Below are 19078 nucleotides of genomic sequence, written 5' to 3'. Positions count from 1 at the left end.
GGCAAAGAATATGTTTGCCGAATACTGGTACCGACAAGCCTAAGCCCGATCCCGTTTGTGTTTCCACAGCCACCCGTGCCCTATATGGTAGGCAGCGTATAAGCCAGATGCCGATAGCCGCTATGTAAATAGTGTCATATGATAGCAGCAAACAGCTAACCGCTAACTAATAAATTCAACAAAGGAGAAAAACGCTACACAAACAAAACCAACGCTGGAAGACATCCAGCAGTTAATCCACTTTGTCATTGGCATGTGACTCTTTATTACATAACTCAATCAAGCTTTGTTTTAGAGAAGGCTGTGTGCCGCGAGGAGAAATACAGACGTAAACAATCAGCTGTGTATTACAGTCAATGGTTTAAACAACACGGCGGAGTTTTGTTTTCCGACGTAACACGGGAAGTGACAATTCTTTCAACCAATCAACGAACTGCAGTGTTTAGCTCCACCTTTTCGGGTCGGCTCCACATTCGAACATGCTGACAGCTGATTGACTTGTCAAGGTCTAGGGATCTATTATTACTGGATGATACATGTAATATTATAAGTTTATTTGTTTGTTTGTTTTTTAAAGAAAGTGCCGATAGAAGCAGAGGGCCAACTACAAAGGGGTTAGACAACATGAACCAAGTGAGTTGCAGTCAAACGACGAAGGGGTGTGTCAGGGCAGGGGCTGTACAGTAAATCAACATTATCAAGCTTGGAAAAACTAAAATATGAAAACTGAAATGTGTAACAATGCATCTTATTGAACAGAATGCACCATTTAGAGACTTATTCAGTTATCTTCAAAACCAGTGAGTTACGGAGCACATAACCTCCACTTTGATGAAACTTTGATGTCTTGTCCCACCACTTTTAACCAAAAGGCCTCCCCAGCAATCTTTTTTTCACCTACATGCATAACATTTTTTATACACATTTACCATGTCAGGACCTAGATAAAATCTTCTCACACTCATAATCAAAACATTACAGGAAGTCTGTTTTTTGCATGCAAGAAATATGGCTTAAATTCGCATTTCACAGGTTACCTATTTGAACTTCTATGAGGAGCTTCATCATTCGATCATTGCAAACTCGGCGTCAGTGTTTTGGACATGCTGAAGATCTCAGCTTGTGCTCTGTACGTTATTTCGTTTAATTAATCAATCAATCATCAATCTCAGACACTTTACAAAAAGCAGGTAAAGGACCATTCTGGTTGTTAACATTAACAAAAGAGCAGGTAACAGGACCATGCTCATTGTTATGTTTACAAAAAGCAGGTAAAGGACCCAGGTGTTGGAGATCACCCCGGTGAACGAGAGGGTCGTGTCCCTGCGCCTTCGGGTAGGGGACAGGTCTCTCGCTGTCGTCTCGGCCTACGGCCCGAACGGCAGTGTGGAGTACCCAGACTTTTTGAAGAGTCCCCACTAACAGCTATTTAAATCGACCCCTTTTTAACCATTCAAAAACACCTTCCCATAGAGGTTTTCTTCTTTTATCTTTTAACCATTTCAGCACCTACAAAACATCATCTTGCACCCATAGTCAAAACCCAACAGTAAGTCTGTCATCATTATTTGAATGTATAAAAAATGACCAATGTTTGCATTTTCAGGCTTCCTATTTGAACATACCGTAAATTCCGTACTATTGAGCGCACCTGGATATAAGCCGCACCGGCTAAAAATAAGTAAATAAATGTATTTGTACATATATAAGCCGCACTTGATTATAAGCCGCAGGTGTCCACGCTATAACAAGAGCTATTTACACAGACGTAGGCTACCGGTAACATCCGCAAATACTGTAGCGTCCGTACGGACGTTAAAGGACGACGAGAGCGTTCAAATAATAACTTTTAATAACCCGATCACTGTCGGCCGTGACCACGCCGTTTACAGCAGAGAGCAACACATAACTTGCCGTAACAATCCAACTCTCTTCCCCAGCGTTCTCTCATACAGCCACTCAACACGTTCTCGCTGGTGCATTCACTGACTCTCCACATAATCGGAATTATGAACACATTATCAACTACTGACTTTACAACATGAACCGTTACAATACGAAGCCTAGCCGACGGTGTCTGTAACACGGCTGATGAAAAAGATGACCGTAATATATTTCACAAGAAAAAGTCCATCCATTCACTGCCTCAGAATGACTTCATTACTCACTTCCTCAGTCTCTGTTGTCGCTGTCAGTGTCATCTTAACGTGCAGCAGCTCTGTTAGCTTCTTTGACAGCCAGGTCGATCGCCTTTAACTTGAAAGCTGCATCATATGTATTTATCCGTGTGTTTTCCATCATGAGGGTGCGTGCATGAAGCGCAAAATGACTGATATTAAGATCCGACGTGACAAAGTCAAATGTTTTTGCGGCAGAAGCTCATTGTCCCCCATAAAAAATCCATGCATTAGCCGCACCGGAGTAGAAGCCGCAGTGCTCGAAGTGTGAGAAAAAAGTAGCGGCTTATAGTCCGGAATTTACGGTACTTCCTCAAGACCCTGTTCATGTGATCATTGCCAACTCTGAGTTCTAGGCATGTTTAAGATCTCCTGTTGTGCTCCACACGATTTTACAGAGAGCGGCGTGGCCTCGGTGTAGTGTCAAAGTTTTACTTTTACACAAATCAAACAGTAAGGCCTGCTGCTTGGCTACATCTCGCTGTTGTACTCCCGAGGTTGTACTCCCCCAGTCGCAACACACCCCGACATGCATGGGGTACTTTAGGCCCTTCATCACCGCTTGCGGTTTGAATGTGCTCTTATGTTTCATCTAAAGTTCTCTTATTTTACTCTCTAACCAAGACCTGCGAACATGTACACATTTTGTGTAGCATGTACGCAATTTGACATCAAAATACATAGGTACGATTTGCCTCTCTAAACTACACAAACTGTGGATGCTTATGTTGAGTTTTGAGATGCGGGGAAATGTCCACGATCATTCTGAGCTTGTTACTAACAGACTGTATAACTGCTGCAGTGCAGTGATGTTTTTCAACCTATCAGAGTGCTCTGGTGCCTTGTGTGCTGAACCAGTAGCGTTACAGACTGACGCCCTCTGCTCATGGAATAGCCTTTCGCTCAACAGATTGTATGAAGGCTATCAGGTGTGAGATTAATAATCAGTAAGCACTTCGACACAGCTATGGAAAAGGTAAACTTGATTTGGATGACTGTATGTTGGCCTTGCTTTTGAAAGCAGTGATGAACTCATTGATAACGTTACTTTCAATTTTTGGTTTTACGAGTTGCCATGCAGGCAAATGATGGATGTTCATGGCCTAAAGTGCCTGGATAGCCTAGCAGTTTGTCTCGGACTGGTGCAGGTGCATGCATTTTTGGTTTATCTGTAGTTGCAACCCAGAAAGATTTCGAGCTCATTTTAGTGATGAGCAGGGTGATCTGTAGGCCAACTCATTTTAACCGCAGGTTAGGTGGGGATTAAAGATCAGAAGATATTAGATGCATTCCAGTTCTCTTATTTACATCGACTATTTATTATTAGTATTATACAGCTTTGACTTAACCAAGCCTGTATTTCGACAACGAACTCTGTATTTTATAATGATTGATTAGAATCTAAATGACAAAACTTTCTGAAGATAAATAAATGTAAAACATGTTTGTGACTGACAGACTCCCTCTTTATCAAACTGTTTTCCTCATCATCATCACATACAAACAGTCTGAGGGATGAACAGAAAATGAAGGATGTATTGATTTTATAGAAGTTATGGAGCTTCATATTTAGTTGTTAATCTTCATGTCAGAATGTTTTTAATCCCAGCTCATCACAGACCGACTCTTTCCAAACTCACTGATGTTTATAATCTGTTTAAATGTCCAACGCTCTGTTCAGCGTCTTTTTAATGTCCGTCTTTTCTCCATTATTAAACTCTGCTCATGTCAAGAAGTTTCACTGAAGTCTTATCCTCTGCAGCGTCCAATCAATGAGTGATATAAGAGAAGGGGGCGTGTCTGTTAGTGAAAAGACTTCCGTGAATTCAGCTCTCGTGTCTCCTCGGTCACTGCTCCTCGGATCTGCCTCCTCGCTCCTCTCTCCTCCATTCGCTATTAGAGCTTTGGAACGATCCTCAACATGGCGGCTTTGAAACTACTTCCGGTTCAGCCATGGACCGAGGAGACTACAAATAAGAGAACTGGAATGTACCTATTGTGTGATTTGGAGGGCGCGGGTCAAGCACACATTATCAAAAGAGCAGTAGGACTATTGCCAAGTAAAATAAATCCATTCCCAGACAAGTGTTTTTTGTTGTTCATTATATTGTATCAAACAAAATTGCCCAGCTCTTACATAGCCTACGAGAGTGGGCTTTAAGAGCAGGTAACAAGACCATGCTCATCGTTATGTTTACAAAAAGCAGGTAAAGGACCTTACTTATTGCTATATTACAAGAGCCCAGCTTAATCCGTATAAGTTTCACCAATTGATGAAAGTTTAAAAACTGCTATGTGTCAAGCTTGCCTGAGGTGTTTTCCATCAAAATGACATTTGAATGTTTTTTTTACCATGCATCCACTTTAGCCCGGACATGTCCTTCTTTTGGGCCATAAACGGATCCTGTACGCCACAGCTCAAGGAAGGTCAGCGTGCCCCACATCTCAAAACTCACTTGTCAACCCTATCCACGATCATTTTCTGCAATAGAGGCTGTAAAACGCCCAAAAATAAATCTTAAATGAATACATTTAAAAAAAAGAAGAGAAATGTATCCTTTAACTGGTCATTCAAGTAGCGAAATATTTATGCCAAAGGAATTTAACTTTAGTAGACTGTGCTCTCTCTGTACAAAGTGAACATTAAATAAAAACAATTAGTTAAAGATAAAAAAAGATAACTTAAGACTAATATGTACAAGACTGACGGGCAAGATGACTTTTACAGTAAATACAAAGCTTTATCACTTGGAACGTTCAACCCCAGAAAGGGCTAGGCTAGCGGCTAAGCGGTGGATGTACAGGCCCTCTGTTCCGGTGATAGAAACACTAAACGCAGCGGCAAACAGAAAGGAGGAGGACTCGTGCTGTTTATTAACACCTGGTGGTGCCACCAGGGACATGTTACTGTGAAGGGGGCAACGTGCAGCAAAGACATCGAGCTGCTGGCAGTAGTTATCCGTCCTTACTACATGCCCAGGGAGTTATACCACACCATTGTTGTTTGTGTATACATTCCTCCGCGAACGCAGGCTGAGACCGCGTCTGATGTCATCCACTCGAACATCGCGAGACTACAAATACAGCACCCTGATGCTTTTATTGCCATGTTAGGGGACTTTAATCATGTCACATTGGACTCTACACTACTGGACTTTCACCTGTTTGAAAGCTGTCCCACCAGGAAGAACAGGACAATTGACCTCCTCTACGCAAAAGTGAAGGACGCCTACACTGCCACCTCCCTACCACCTCTATGGAAGTCCAATCACAACCTTGTCCTACTTAAACCACAGTACAAGACAAAGATCCAGAGACAACCAGTAACAACACGCAACTTCAGAAAATGGTCTCATGAGGCAGAGACTGTTTTGAGACCACTGACTGGAGTGCCTTGCAAGACACACATGGTGAGGACATTGAGGGGGTCACACACTGCACAACTGACAACATGAACTTCTGTATGGACGTTGTGGTTCCCACAAAAACTGTGCGCTGCTTCCCGAACAACACGCTCTGGATTACCAGCAATGCCAAGGTGATCCTTAACAGGAAGAAAAAGGCATTCAAGGAGGGAGACCAGGCAGACCTGAAGCGTGTGCAGGGGGAACTCAAGGTCAGACTCCTAAAGGCAAAGGAGTAGTACAGAAGAAAGGTACAGCAGAAGCTGCAGAATAACAACACGAAGGAGGTCTGGGAGAGCATGAAAACAATCACAGGCTGTAAGAAGAAAAACAACAATGCAGAAGATGGGGACCCTGAAAGAGCAAACCAGCTCAACTTGTTTTTTAAGAGGTTTGACTGCCCCATCGCTGCAGCCAGTGCCTGCCACCCCCAGACCCCTCTACAAACCCGCAACCTCCTCCATCTCCAGAGACAATTCATCCCCCCTCCCCCTCCACCATCACCAGGGACGAGATGATCAAAGAGCTGAAAAGACTCCGCCCCAGGAAGGCAGCGGGCCCGGACAAGGTGTGTCCCAGGATGCTAAAGGCCTGCTCTGCTGAGCTGGGGGAGCCGCTTCAGCACGTCTTCAACATGAGCTTGTGGCTTGGGAAGGTTCCTGTGCTCTGTAAGACTTTGTGCCTCACCCCGTCCCCAAGAAGAAAAACCCCAGTGAGCCAGGCGACTTCAGACCAATTGCTCTGACCCCAGGTCCAACACGCCCAGGATCCCCTGGGCATATCAGCCAAAGCTGGGCGTGGATGATGCCATCCTCTATCTACTACACAGGGCTTGCTCTCATCAGGACAAAGGGAGCAGCGTGATGAGAATCATGTTTTTTGATTTCTCAAGCGCTGCTGACACCATCCATCCCCTCCTACTGAGAGACATGCTGACAGAGATGAGCGTGGGCTCACACCTGGTGAGGTGGATCACTGACTACCTCATAGAGAGACCACAGTTTGTCAGACTGAAGGACTGCACATCCTACCCTGCGGTCAGCAGCACCGGAGCACCACAGGGGACTGTGCTCTCCCCCGTCCTGTTCACCCTGTATACCTCTGACTTCCAGTATAACTCTGAGCTCTGCCACATGCAGAAATACTCAGACAACACTCGATAGTTGGTTGTGTCAGGGATGGACAGGAGGAGGAGTACAGGAGCCTGATTGAGGACTTTATGACGTGGTGCAGTGCTAATCATCTGCAGCTAAACACCTCCAAGACCAAGGAGATGATGGTGGACTTCCGAAGGAACAAACCACATCTAGAACCTGTTTCCATCGGGGGGGTCGACGTGGAGGTGGTCAGGATCTACAGGTGTCTGGGGCTGCAACTGGATGACAAGCTAGACTGGTCACCTAACATGGACACTACCTGCAGGAAGGGACAGAGCCATCTGTACTTCCTGAGAAGGCTGGGGTCCTTCAACATCTGCAAAAAGCTGCTGCAGATGTTCTACCAGTCTGTGGTGTCCAGCGTCCTCTTCTACGCCGTGGTGTGCTGGGGAGGTAGCTGCAAGAAGAGGGACACAGCTTGTCTGGACAGACTGGTGAGGAGGGCTTGCTCTGTGCTGGGTAAAGAGCTGGACTCACTGGTGACAGTGGCAGAGAGGAGGACTCTGGACAAAATACTCTCCATCATGGATAACACACACCATCCCCTACACAGCACCTTCACCGGGCAGAAGAGCATGTTCAATGACAGACTGTTGTCACAGACTGAAGAACTCTTTTGTCCCCTGGCCATAAGACATTACAACACCTCACTGTCACGGCAGGGGAGAAGCACACTGTGAATCCTGGACTCATTTAGGGACCGAAGCACTGACCAGTGCAAAGGACCCTATTGAAACCCAAAAGATTTTTATTTTTTTTCTCCGGTCCATCTCTGTGACACCATTTTTCACAGCCTGAACATGAATGAAAATTCACCAAAATTTCCAATGTCATCAGGTCTGGCAAAAAATGTTTTATTCTAGTAGTTTCGTAAAACAAAAAAATCGCAAAATGACTCAGGGGCGCCCCCTTCAAATTTTCAAAACGGCCTCCCCATTGATGTTTTTTCGTCATACATGCATGACATTTTTTATGCACGTTAAGCATGTGAGATCTCACATAAAATCCTCTTACACCCATAGTCAAAACCAAACAGGATGTCCACCATATTTTTTTTGAGTGCTTCAAATTCGCGTTTCACAGGTTAACTATTTGAACGAACTCCTAAAAAGGCGTTGATCTGATTGACACAAAGTCAGTGTCTGTCTGTTCTTGACATGTTGAAGATATCTCGTTGTGCTCTGCACGTTATTTCGTTAAAGGGCGTGGCCACGGTGTACCATCAAACTTTGATGTCTCGGTGCACCTCTATATTACCATTCCGAAAGGCCTCCCCATAGAGGTTTTTTTCTCTGACATGCATGACACATTTTTTGGATGTTAAACATGGCAGCACCTACGAAAAATTCTCTTACACCCATAGTCAAAACCAAACAGGAAGTCCGCCATATTTTTTGTGAATGTTTCAAATTCGCATTTCGCATGTTAGCTATTTGAACGAACTCCTATAAAAGCATTTATCCGAGTGACACAAAAATCAGTGTCTGTTTGTCCTGTTTGACATGTTGAAGATCTCTCGTTGTGCTCCACACGTTATTTTGTCAAAGGGCAAGGTCATATGGATGCGTTATTCGCCACAAACAGGAAGTAGTTTGTTAAGGACCTTAATATAGGTGTAGTCATCAATCACACATGATCCCAGTAGATAAATTAAACTTCTCATGTGAGTAGTTAAAGTGGGCGTGGCTAAATGACTCAGTGGCGCCCCCTTGAAATTTTCAAAAAGGCCTCCCCATTGAGGTTTTTTTGTCCTACATGTACAAAAAATGTTATGCACATTAAGCGCGACATAAAAGCCTCTTACACCCACTCTCGTGGTCGCGACACACGCTGACATGCGCGGGGTGCTTCGGTCCCTTCATCACCGCTTGCGGTTTTTATTATCTTACTTTTTTTCTCACCTCTCAACTGCACTGCTGACCCAAGAGTCAGCCTCCAGTTGGACACTTTAATGCATATTGATAGTCACCTTACTGAGCACTAGTCACTTTAATGATAATTAATTATGTCTGGTTTCACCCGACTGTAATGATTGACAAGATCAACCAATCAGGTCTGGTTTCACCCTATTGTCTTTGACACTTACTGCTAATCTGCTCCTTAATAGTTGGGAACTTTAATGACAATTGACCTTATTAACTCCTGGTTTCACCTTATTGTTTTGGACACTTAATGCTGGTTTCACCCTATTGTTTTGGATACTTAATTCTAATCTAATCATTGCTCCTTTATCTTGCTTCCTTTAATGACTTAACCTGCACTTTAATATGCATCCCTAATTGTCTGCATTGACTGTTTAATGTCTGTTCTCACACCTCTGGCACAACCCCCACCTCAAACACCACTGTACATGCGCAAACAACACTAACTTCTAGAAGGTCAGCACTTTGTTTCTAAGGCTCTGTAACTGTTTACAGGTGTCTTTTAATCAGCACATATGCTTTCTCTTCTTCACAGGTTATGTACATTTATGTTACATAAGCACACGTCTAATGTAAATGTTAACTGCACAGGTTAATTCAGTAATTATGTTTACTCTTAGTCACATAGGGGGCTCCTAATCTTATTTGGGGATTATTGTATACAGAGGGGAGGGGGACAGCGGGTGTGTACAGTAACTAATGTCTTGTGTCCTGCTTGTCTTGTATACTGATACTGGAGGCCTTGAATTTCCCTCAGGATCAAAAAAGTACCTACCTACCTACCTACCTACCCACCCACCCGAGCCCCGTATAAGTGTAAACCGTATAAGTGTAAAAAAAAAAAAAGACAGATTCCACCTTCTCAGGATCACACCTTGGTACCAAAGACATACACCCATTTACATAAAGTACTTCTTGCTGTTGCTGACATCTATGATCCAAAGCAAGTTTAGCTCTCTCAAAATCAAATTTTTTTTTCATGCTCTCTTTCTCTCTCTCGCTCTTGAAACTCAACTTTCTTTCTCGTCAGGGTTACAATTTACTAATAACTCTGTATGAGTTCTGACTTTTTGGCATCCTCAGTGGCATCTAACTCCAAATATTCCATCAGTTTCCATAGTTTAGTTTTATCCAGTTTTGCCAGCCGTGTACGTGTCACATCAGTTTCAAAGAACTCCCCTGGTTGAAAAGTTGAGTACAAAACAATGTACAGTGGGGCAAAAAAGTATTTAGTCAGCCAGCGATTGTGCAAGTTTCTCCCACTAAAAATAATGACAGAGGTCTGTTTCTTTATTTAAAAATCCAGGAAATCACATTGTAGGGTTTTTTAAGAATTTATTTGTAAATTATAGTGGAAAATAAGTATTTGGTCAATCACAAAAGTTCAACTCAATACTTTGTAATATAACCTTTGTTGGCAATGACAGAGGTCAAACGTTTATTGTAGGTCTTCACCAGGTTTGCACACACTGTAGATGGTATTTTGGTCCATTACTCCATGCAGATCTCCTCGAGAGCAGTGATGTTTTGGGGCTGTCCATCCACAGATTTTCTATGGGCTCCAAACTGGCTAAAGGCCACTCCAGGACTTTGAAACGCTTCTTACGGAGCCACTCCTTTGTTGCCCGGGCAGTGTGTTTGGGATCATTGTCATGCTGGAAGACCCAGCCACGTTTCATCTACAAGGAGGTTTTGGCTCAAAATGTCACGATACATGGCCCCATTCATTCTTTCCTTAACAGGGATCAGTCATCCTGTCCCCTTTGCAGAAAAACAGCCCCAAAGCATGATGTTCCCACCCCCATGCTTTACAGTAGGTATGGTGTTCTTGGGCTGCAACTCAGCATTCTTCTTCCTCCAAACACGACGAGTTGAAAAAAGTTCTATCTTGGTTTCATCTGACCACATGACATTCTCCCAATCCTCTTCTGGATCATCCATATGCTCTGTGGCACACGGGCCTTGACATGTACTGGCTTAAGCAGGGGAACACGTCTGGCACTGCAGGATTTGATTCCCTGTCAGCGTAGTGTGTTACTGATGGTAACCTTTGTTACTTTGGTCCCACCTCTCTGCAGGCCATTCATCAGCTCCCCCCGTGTAGTTCTGGGATTTTTGCTCACCGTTCTCATGATCATTTTGACCCCACGAGATGAGATCTTGCGTGGAGCCCCAGATCGAGGGAGATTATTGGTGGTCTTGTACATCTTCCATTTTCTAATAATTGCTCCCACAGTTGATTTTGTTCACACCAAGCTGCTTGCCTATTGTAGATTCACTCTTCCCAGCCTGCTGCAGGTCTACAATTCTGTTTCTGATGTCCTTCGACTGTTCTTTGGTCTTGGCCACGGTGCTGTTTGGAGTCTGACTGTTTGAGGCTTTGCACAGGTGTCTTTTATACAGGTAACTAATTGAAACAAGTGCCATTAATACAGGCAATGAGTGGAGGACAGAAGAGCTAGAAGAAGCTACAGGTATGTGAGGCCCAGAGATCTGGCTTGTTTGTAGGTGACCAAATACTTATTTTCCACCATAATTAACAACTAAATTCTTAAAAAATCCTAAAATGTGGTTTCCAGGATTTTTTTCCCCACATTCTGTCTCTCACAGTTGAAGTGTACCTATGATGAAAAATACAGTCCTCTGTCATCATTTTATGTGGGAGAACTTGCACAATCGCTGGCTGACTAAATACTTTTTGCCCCACTGTATATAAAGTGAAGGCAAATGGAAGAAGGTAGCCTACAAATCCCACAAAATGCAGTGTAATTGACTTGCACAAAATATATGCATCCGAACACGGATAAGCCATGACAGCTAACACCCTCAAGCTTACCAGCCCATACAGGACTGCAAGACACATTGGTCACCTGTGCGCCGACGCGAGTGGCCGCACATTCAGTAGCTCCGTCCCTGTCTTACTCGTCTGATATGTTATTCGTTTGTTGTGGCTCTGTGCCAACTTCTACGTTTATAGTTTATATAGTTTTTATAGTACTATACTATATAGTTTTTATAGTACACCTTCAGTGTATAACTTTATGTATCCTATGGATACTTTTTCGTGTTTTCGTGGAAAGAGCAGCGGAAAACTTTCCTATTCAAGGGAAACGCTGCTCTCGCTCCGGTCAGCGGGACAAGCCGGCATCGTTCACCCGATACCAGAGGAGCTGAGGCGGCGGTACAGAGGCTGTAGAGCCGGGGCCCTGGTAAGGGCTAAGCTCGCGGCTAAGCGATGGAGGTACAAGCCCTCGGTTCCGGTGATAGTTATGGGGAACGTAAACTGTCTAACAAACAAGACAGACGAGCTGGCTGCTCTTGTGAGGAACAACCGGACATTTAGAGAGTGCAGTTTAATGTGCCTCACAGAAACCTGGCTGACTCAAAACACCCCAGACGCTAACGTGGATCTACCGGGCTTTACTACAGTGAGAGCGGACAGAGACACGAAACGCAGCGGCAAACGGAAAGGAGGAGGACTCGCGCTGTTTATTAACACCAGATGGTGCCACCATGGACATATTACTGTGAAGGAGGCAACGTGCAGCAGAGACATCGAGCTGCTGGCGGTAAGTCTCCGTCCTTACTACATGCCGAGGGAATTCTCTCACGCGATCGTGCTCTGCGTCTACGTTCCTCCCCGGGCACACGCCGAAACTGCGTGTGACGTCATCCATGCGACCACCTCAAGATTACAAACGCTGCACCCGGATGCTTTCATCGCCATCTCAGGGGACTTTAACCATGTTACTTTGAACTCCACACTACCGGACTTTCACCAGTTTGTAAGCTGTCCCACCAGGAAGAACAGGACAATAGACCTCCTGTATGCAAACGTGAAGGACGCCTACACTGCCACCCCGTTACCACCTCTGGGTAAGTCCGACCACAACCTGGTCCTACTCAAGCCACAGTACAAAACTATGATCCAGAGACAACCGATAACCACACGCACCTTCAGAAAGTGGTCTCCCGAGGCAGAGGAGGCCCTCAGAGACTGTTTTGAGACCACTGACTGGAGTGCCCTACAAGAGACCCATGGTGATGACATTGAGGGGGTCACACACTGCACAACTGACTACATGAACTTCTGCATGGACGTTGTGGTTCCCACTAAAACTGTGCGCTGCTTCCCGAATAACAAGCCCTGGATCACCAGCGATGTCAAGGAGATCCTTAACAGGAAGAAAAGGGCATTCAAGGAGGGAGACCAGGCAGAGCTGAAGCGTGTGCAGGGGGAACTCAAGGTCAGACTCCGAGAGGCAAAGGAGGATTACAGAAGGAAGGTAGAACAGAAGCTTCAGCAGAATAACATGAGAGAGGTCTGGGAGGGCATGAAGACCATCACAGGCTGCAGGAAGAAAAACAACAACGCAGAAGACGGGGACCCTGAGAGAGCAAACCAGCTCAACTTGTTTTTTAACAGGTTCGACAGCCCCGTCGCTGCAGCCAGTGCCTGTCCCCCCAGCACCCCTCTACACACCCCCTCCCCCCCTCTCACTCCTCCCCCCCCCAGCACCCCTCCACACACCCCCTCCCCCCCTCTCACTCCCCCCAACACCTCCACCAGAACAGATACAACCTCCAGTGACAATCCATCCCCCCTCCCCCCCACCATCACCAGAGACCAGGTGAGCAAGGAGCTGAAGAGACTCCGCCCCAGGAAGGCAGCAGGCCCAGACAAGGTGTGTCCCAGGATGCTAAAGGCCTGCTCTGCTGAGCTGGGGGAGCCACTTCAGCACATCTTCAACATGAGCCTGCGGCTCGGGAAGGTTCCTGTGCTCTGGAAGACCTCGTGCCTCACCCCTGTCCCCAAGAAGAAAAACCCCAGTGAACCAGGCGACTTCAGACCAATCGCTCTGACATCCCACGTTATGAAGACCTACTGCAAAACTCCGACACAAAACAAAACATTGGTTTTATTGTGTCCCGCCTGAGAGAAAATGTAAACAGCTTAGTTTAACCAAGCTAACCGCAGACTTAACGTTACGACAGATGCAACCTAATACCTAACCAGACACACGCCAGATCGCATAAACACATTGTAGATAAAACAGACAACTAGTTTTTAAGTCTATATATTATATAGACTTAAAAACTAAAATATACTAAAAATATATATTATAATATAGCCATATTGAGACAGACTGTAAACCCTTTGATAAAAGGGGCATACCCTGCCACAAATATAAAAATGAATGCAATTCAGACCATGTGACATATTTCATTGAGTTTTTACGAAACCTGGTCCCACGCATTGTCCTGTAGGTTTAAACGTTTACCTGTTCCAACTCAACTCATTCATGTTACTTTTGTTTTTATATCTGTTTTGAAAGGTGCCTTAAAATAAAATGTACTAACATTGTTATTGAAATGAAAAAAATATTTGATTATTAGGATTCTTGATGAGGTGATCTTTTGAGTCAGGTGTGTAAGCATAGGTAAACACCTTAAACTTGCAGGTCAGTGGGCCCCCAGGACCAGGGTTGCGAAATAAGGGTCTAGTTGATCTACCTTCCATTTGTCCTCTAGCAGTTTCTCAGTCTGGATGGTCTCCTTTTGCGTCTGCTGTAGCTGCATCTCAGTGGTTTTCACCAAAATTCTTTTCTGGTTGGCAATTTTTGACGACTTTTCAATGAGCTGAAGCTCAAGGTCTTTGGCAAGTTGGTACACCTCCTTTTTTTGGTTTCACCAAAATCAACAGATTATTACTCACAACTGACAGACATTCATGCAGGAAATAGTTTTCTGCTCGCACTGTCTCACCTTTAGTTTCTCGGTTTTCTGCTGGAACTCCTGTTGCTTGCTTGTTAAATCCTCATTTCTCTGCTTCAGCTTTTTTCCTTCTCCCCTATGTGGTTACACTAACATTACTAATGGAGCTCAACATTGACCACACACTGTTTTGGCAGCTTGGGTTCTGGAAGTAAATGTCCTCATTTAAATCCTCCATTGACATTTCACAAAATCTCTCCAGAGATTGACACCTGGAACCAAAACCAATACTGACTATAATACAGTTGATTCAATGTAAAAACAGTATTGAAAAACTGAGAAAAAGAAAAATACAAGACTACATAATTTTTTTTCAGAGTCAATCAACTTCCCATCCCAAAACCATTGATAGATAGAAACTTTAAATGTTACTTTTGTCACTGTTATGCTGTTTATACTGTACAAGTGTACAATATCTACAACAAGTTTTGAAAAAATTGTGCAATTGAATGAGTGAGCTGTGCATCCCGATCATCAAATTGTGAATATATAAATTACATTCACTGCAAGACCATGACAAGGTTATTAGCACATATGAGCTGTGTCCCAACCCAGAGACTGCAACATTAATGGGCTGCATTTTAAGACCGATTGCACCACACCAGTGCAACAACTGCTTTCCCAATTCAGCGGCTTCTTCGAATGCAGCCGAGAAATGCAGCTTCTGTAAGTATTTATACAGTATGGAAGCTATGAGGATTGGATGAAGTGAAAGCTCAGATGCATCCAACCAATAAGCTTCCAATAAGTGTAGGTTGGAAGCATCTGAGCTTTCACTTCATCCAATCCTCATAGCTTCCATACTGTATAAATACTTACAGTTAGTCTGGCACTAAAGGGAAATGGACTTTCTGATGGAATAAAGTAAAATGATAACCTAATTGGTAGCCGTATGAAGAGTATTATTATACCCCTGCTTCACATTGAGGATATTATCAACATGAACTAGTATAGCTATAATTAAAACAACCAGCAGAAATGAAGTTAAACTATACTTTGATTTATTTAACAGAAAAAAAGAGGTAAAGCCTATTTCTATTATTTAAAATCTAACTCTAATATTAATGGGGAATTTACATTTAATTTTATTGAAAATCAAAAAAAAAAACAGGCTGTTCCTGTGCTGGACAGTCGGACTCTCTGCCTTATTCCCATGCTGCTGGGACTTCTCCACCAAGATCTGTCAGAAACAGATGCTGTAAGGGTTTCAAGGAAACCGAACAATTAGTGACGCAAGTCGGAAGACCAGGCCGTCTCATTTCGGAGACCGCTCGGTTAAGCCTTCGCGGTCCATGGAGGATGTGACTTCGTGGACCGCGAAGACCATGCCCTTCGAAAGCTGCGGTCGCTGGAATGGGACACAGCTATGGTGTTAGTTCGCTAACTAACTGGCTAGCAAACTTTCTATTCTCATATGGTGCAGAGGGGCAGGAAACACTGCCATGGTAACATTGAGGTCCACCAACCACAGACTTAGTGTGCTTCACATCCTAATATTGCAGTAAACCATGTTTTTCTTAAAACAAGGTTGATATCTTAAGAACATTTTTTTTCTAAATGAACGTAAAACATTGTTTCACAATTACGTGGTTCATGGTAAGTCTACCTTGGATGGTTATGACATTGCTAATACTAGAATCTGTCATGGAGAAAATTAAAAGGATTTTTACTTCCAGAACCACACTGTTGAGCCCTATACAAAACAAGCCTTTCTTCTTGTTTATCGCTTCTTCTTTTCCTTTCCTTCTTGTCCGAAGTAACATTTGGCAAACAAAATAACCTTTTGAATAACATATGATGATAAAATAACAGATTAGTTCATTTAGTATTACTTTCAAATAATCCACTGACAAACCTTCTCATGCTTCCAGCCTTCTTCTGCTTTTCTTCCTCCCCTACCTGCTGCAGACAAGTGAATGTCTGCATCTCCTCGAGCTCTGAACACAGTTTGGAAATATGCTGTGAGATCAAATGACTGCAGACAGAGACAGAAAATACAAACTTTGTTAATAAAAATGTTAGTTTAAAAAAAATGACTTTTCTCCTATATTTCTCCACCACTCACCAGTCTCCTTTTAGCTTAGTCAGCCTGGCTATTTCCTAAACACACAAGCATGTGGACGAAAGATACAGAAAAAAAAAACTATTTAGTAAGCAAGCAAAGAGATCAAAGATCTTGTTCTACAAAGGACAGATTAACTATTATGTTTTATTTCCCCATCCAGAGAAACATTAAGTGCAAATGTAAAGGAACAGTCACCTTTACTGCTGCAGAGCCTCTCACACTCTTGATCTGCAGTGTATGTCCCATTATGGCCAACTTGTCTGAACAGTCCTCCAAAACAACTGCCAGTCTGATTGTATGAGTTAGGGATAAAGACATACTGTGGAAAATGTTAGACATTTGGTTAAAATGAGTTAGTGTTACAAGTGAGGTTTTCCTTCCTCAAGAAAAATTACCTTTAAAAAACAAAACAAAATAAAAACTTGTGTATCTAGTGTAGAGACCTTCAAATGCTGTTTCAATTGTTGCTATTTTTCACAGATGATTATTGCTGAATAAACATAGTTTTCAGGATGCAGCATGTCATAATTATACAGACTTAAATGACTGTATAAGTGAGCTGTGCATCCCGATCATCAAAAAGCACACATGAGCAGACCTGGTGGCCCATGACTGCCACACATCTTGTAATAATGCTCTTAAAACAAGTTTATTTTTTTCCTATTCAAAGTTGTTTCCCCAGCTACTTTTACTGTTAGAAAATCATTTTTTATTTATTTAATGTAGAGTTTTACAACAATGGAAGTAAATAATTATTTAAGCTTTTCAGACTTCATATGAATCACTCTGTAAAGAATTGTGAACATTTTGGTCATTTGTCTTGATATTAGGCCTACTTTATTAAGTTTATGAAATTATGATTAAACAGCTTTTAGTTCAACTTAACAGGGTTCAACTATAAAGCTACGTCTGCCCCACCAACCCCACTCATTTCTTCCACCCCTCTTCAGCTCAAGTGCCTGTTCTTTGTCAACATTAATTAGAAGTAGATGGACAAAAACTGGAAAAAATAAAAGGTTATCTTTTTGGCCAAGAGCGAGCAATTTATAGAAGGAAACACAACTTTCGTTTTAACATGAATGATAACTGCCTCGATCCGTGAGCCCTGCTCTTGACAGCATGTAACAGCCGTTATGTTTTTGTTATCAAACAGTTATGTGGTGGAAGCGTAATATATCACATATTTACATCGATCAATAAGACCTGATTTCCGATAAGACATGACTAGTTTTCATTGTCTGTCGCATTATGCTGCAGAAAAATATATTTAGTGGGAGAGGAAACAGCTGTGGGATAGTAGATAAAATTCGTAACTTACTTCAGTGTCGCCGTCGCAGCTCCTCTGGTTGATTTAACGGTTTATACTTTAAAATAAATAAAGACCTTTCCTGAGCAGAACTGCTACTAGCCTACTTCTACTTCCATGCTACGTTTAGCCTTGTTTACATGTAACTATGGTAACAAATACAGGCGATTAAACTGAGCTGTGACCCATTCCAGCGTCCCCAGCCTTCACCGCGGTCAAGTGAGCCGTCATTTGCAAAACCCCAGTCAAGCCAGCCGCCCGATCGAAATACGATGCGCGTCTATTCAGGGGTTTACGGTATGGGTGCTTGGTGTGCCCAAAAAGCAAGAAAACGGCCGCATATTTTCGAAAACGTTCATTGAATGTGAAATACCAATAAAATAATCAGTGAATGACAACAATTATCATAGAACTTGAGGTTAATGAGGTATTAGTAGTTAAATTCAGCTCAAATTTCTTTGATATTCTGGTCATATTGAAATGTTTTAATGCATAATCTGTGAAAGGATAGATAGATAGATAGATACTTTATTGATCCCGAGGGAAATTCAGGTGACAAAGATCTTTCAGTGGATTCTTTTTCAATGTGTCCCTGGCTATTATCTTAACAATTTTCAGAAGACTTTACTGTACAGTTTCTTTTAAGAAAAATAAAGGTTTGCTCCATTCAATTTTCATTGAGAGATATCATATTTTAGTTTTAGTGTCACAGAGTTAGCAGGCAGGAAACAGGGAGGAGGACCCAAGTGCAGAATAAACTTAATTTATTTTAACAAAAAGGCAAAACAAAAACTTACTTAAAAAAAACTAAATCCAAAACGTCTCGAAGCATGATTGACAAAAAACACAAGAAAAACCAAAATCCAAAAACCACGACGAGGAGAAACACAGGGAGCGGAAACAACAGGCCACGACAACCGACATCCGACAAGACAATGAACCAACAAGAAAATGAGGCAAACACAGAGACTAAATAGACAAGGGGTAATCAGACACAGGTGATACTAACGAGACAGGTGAGGAACATCAGGGTAATCACAAAGGCGGGAAACACAAGGAACAAAGAACACAAGACCAGAACACTGAGGACATGTACAAAGTAAAACCTGACAATGAACAGACATGAACTAAAACAAGATATTACAAAATAAAACAGGAAACACTTAAAACAAGACTAGGAAACATTAAACACCAAACTAAGAACCTGAAAACACAAGTAACAGGAAAACAAGCCTACAGACAACATAGAAGAACACAAGGATACAGGGAAAC

At 42.9% G+C, this 19078-nt stretch overlaps 1 protein-coding gene across 3 annotated transcripts in view; it reads right to left on the bottom strand.

The window, feature by feature from the left end:
* Positions 1-18075, bottom strand: part of LOC306823531 (dynein regulatory complex protein 9-like) — a 47261-nt gene extending 29186 nt beyond the window's left edge. For 2 of the 3 annotated variants that reach the window (XM_079343120.1, XM_079343121.1), the window contains exons 1-6: positions 17819-18075; positions 16696-16819; positions 16501-16535; positions 16291-16410; positions 14427-14511; positions 14175-14336 (exon numbers count right to left, since the gene is read on the bottom strand). In XM_079343120.1, the coding sequence (XP_079199246.1) occupies positions 14175-14336; positions 14427-14511; positions 16291-16410; positions 16501-16535; positions 16696-16818 (525 nt within the window). In that variant the 5' untranslated portion in view covers position 16819; positions 17819-18075. The remainder of the gene's footprint in view (positions 1-14174; positions 14337-14426; positions 14512-16290; positions 16411-16500; positions 16536-16695; positions 16820-17818) is intronic. The other variant, XM_079343122.1, reaches the window with a different exon arrangement.
* Positions 18076-19078: the final 1003 nt, after the last annotated feature.

The sequence above is a fragment of the Symphodus melops genome, assembly GCF_947650265.1.
Source record: "Symphodus melops genome assembly, chromosome: 5".
NCBI classification, from domain to species: domain Eukaryota; kingdom Metazoa; phylum Chordata; class Actinopteri; order Labriformes; family Labridae; genus Symphodus; species Symphodus melops.
This window is presented reverse-complemented; position numbering and strand designations above follow the sequence as displayed.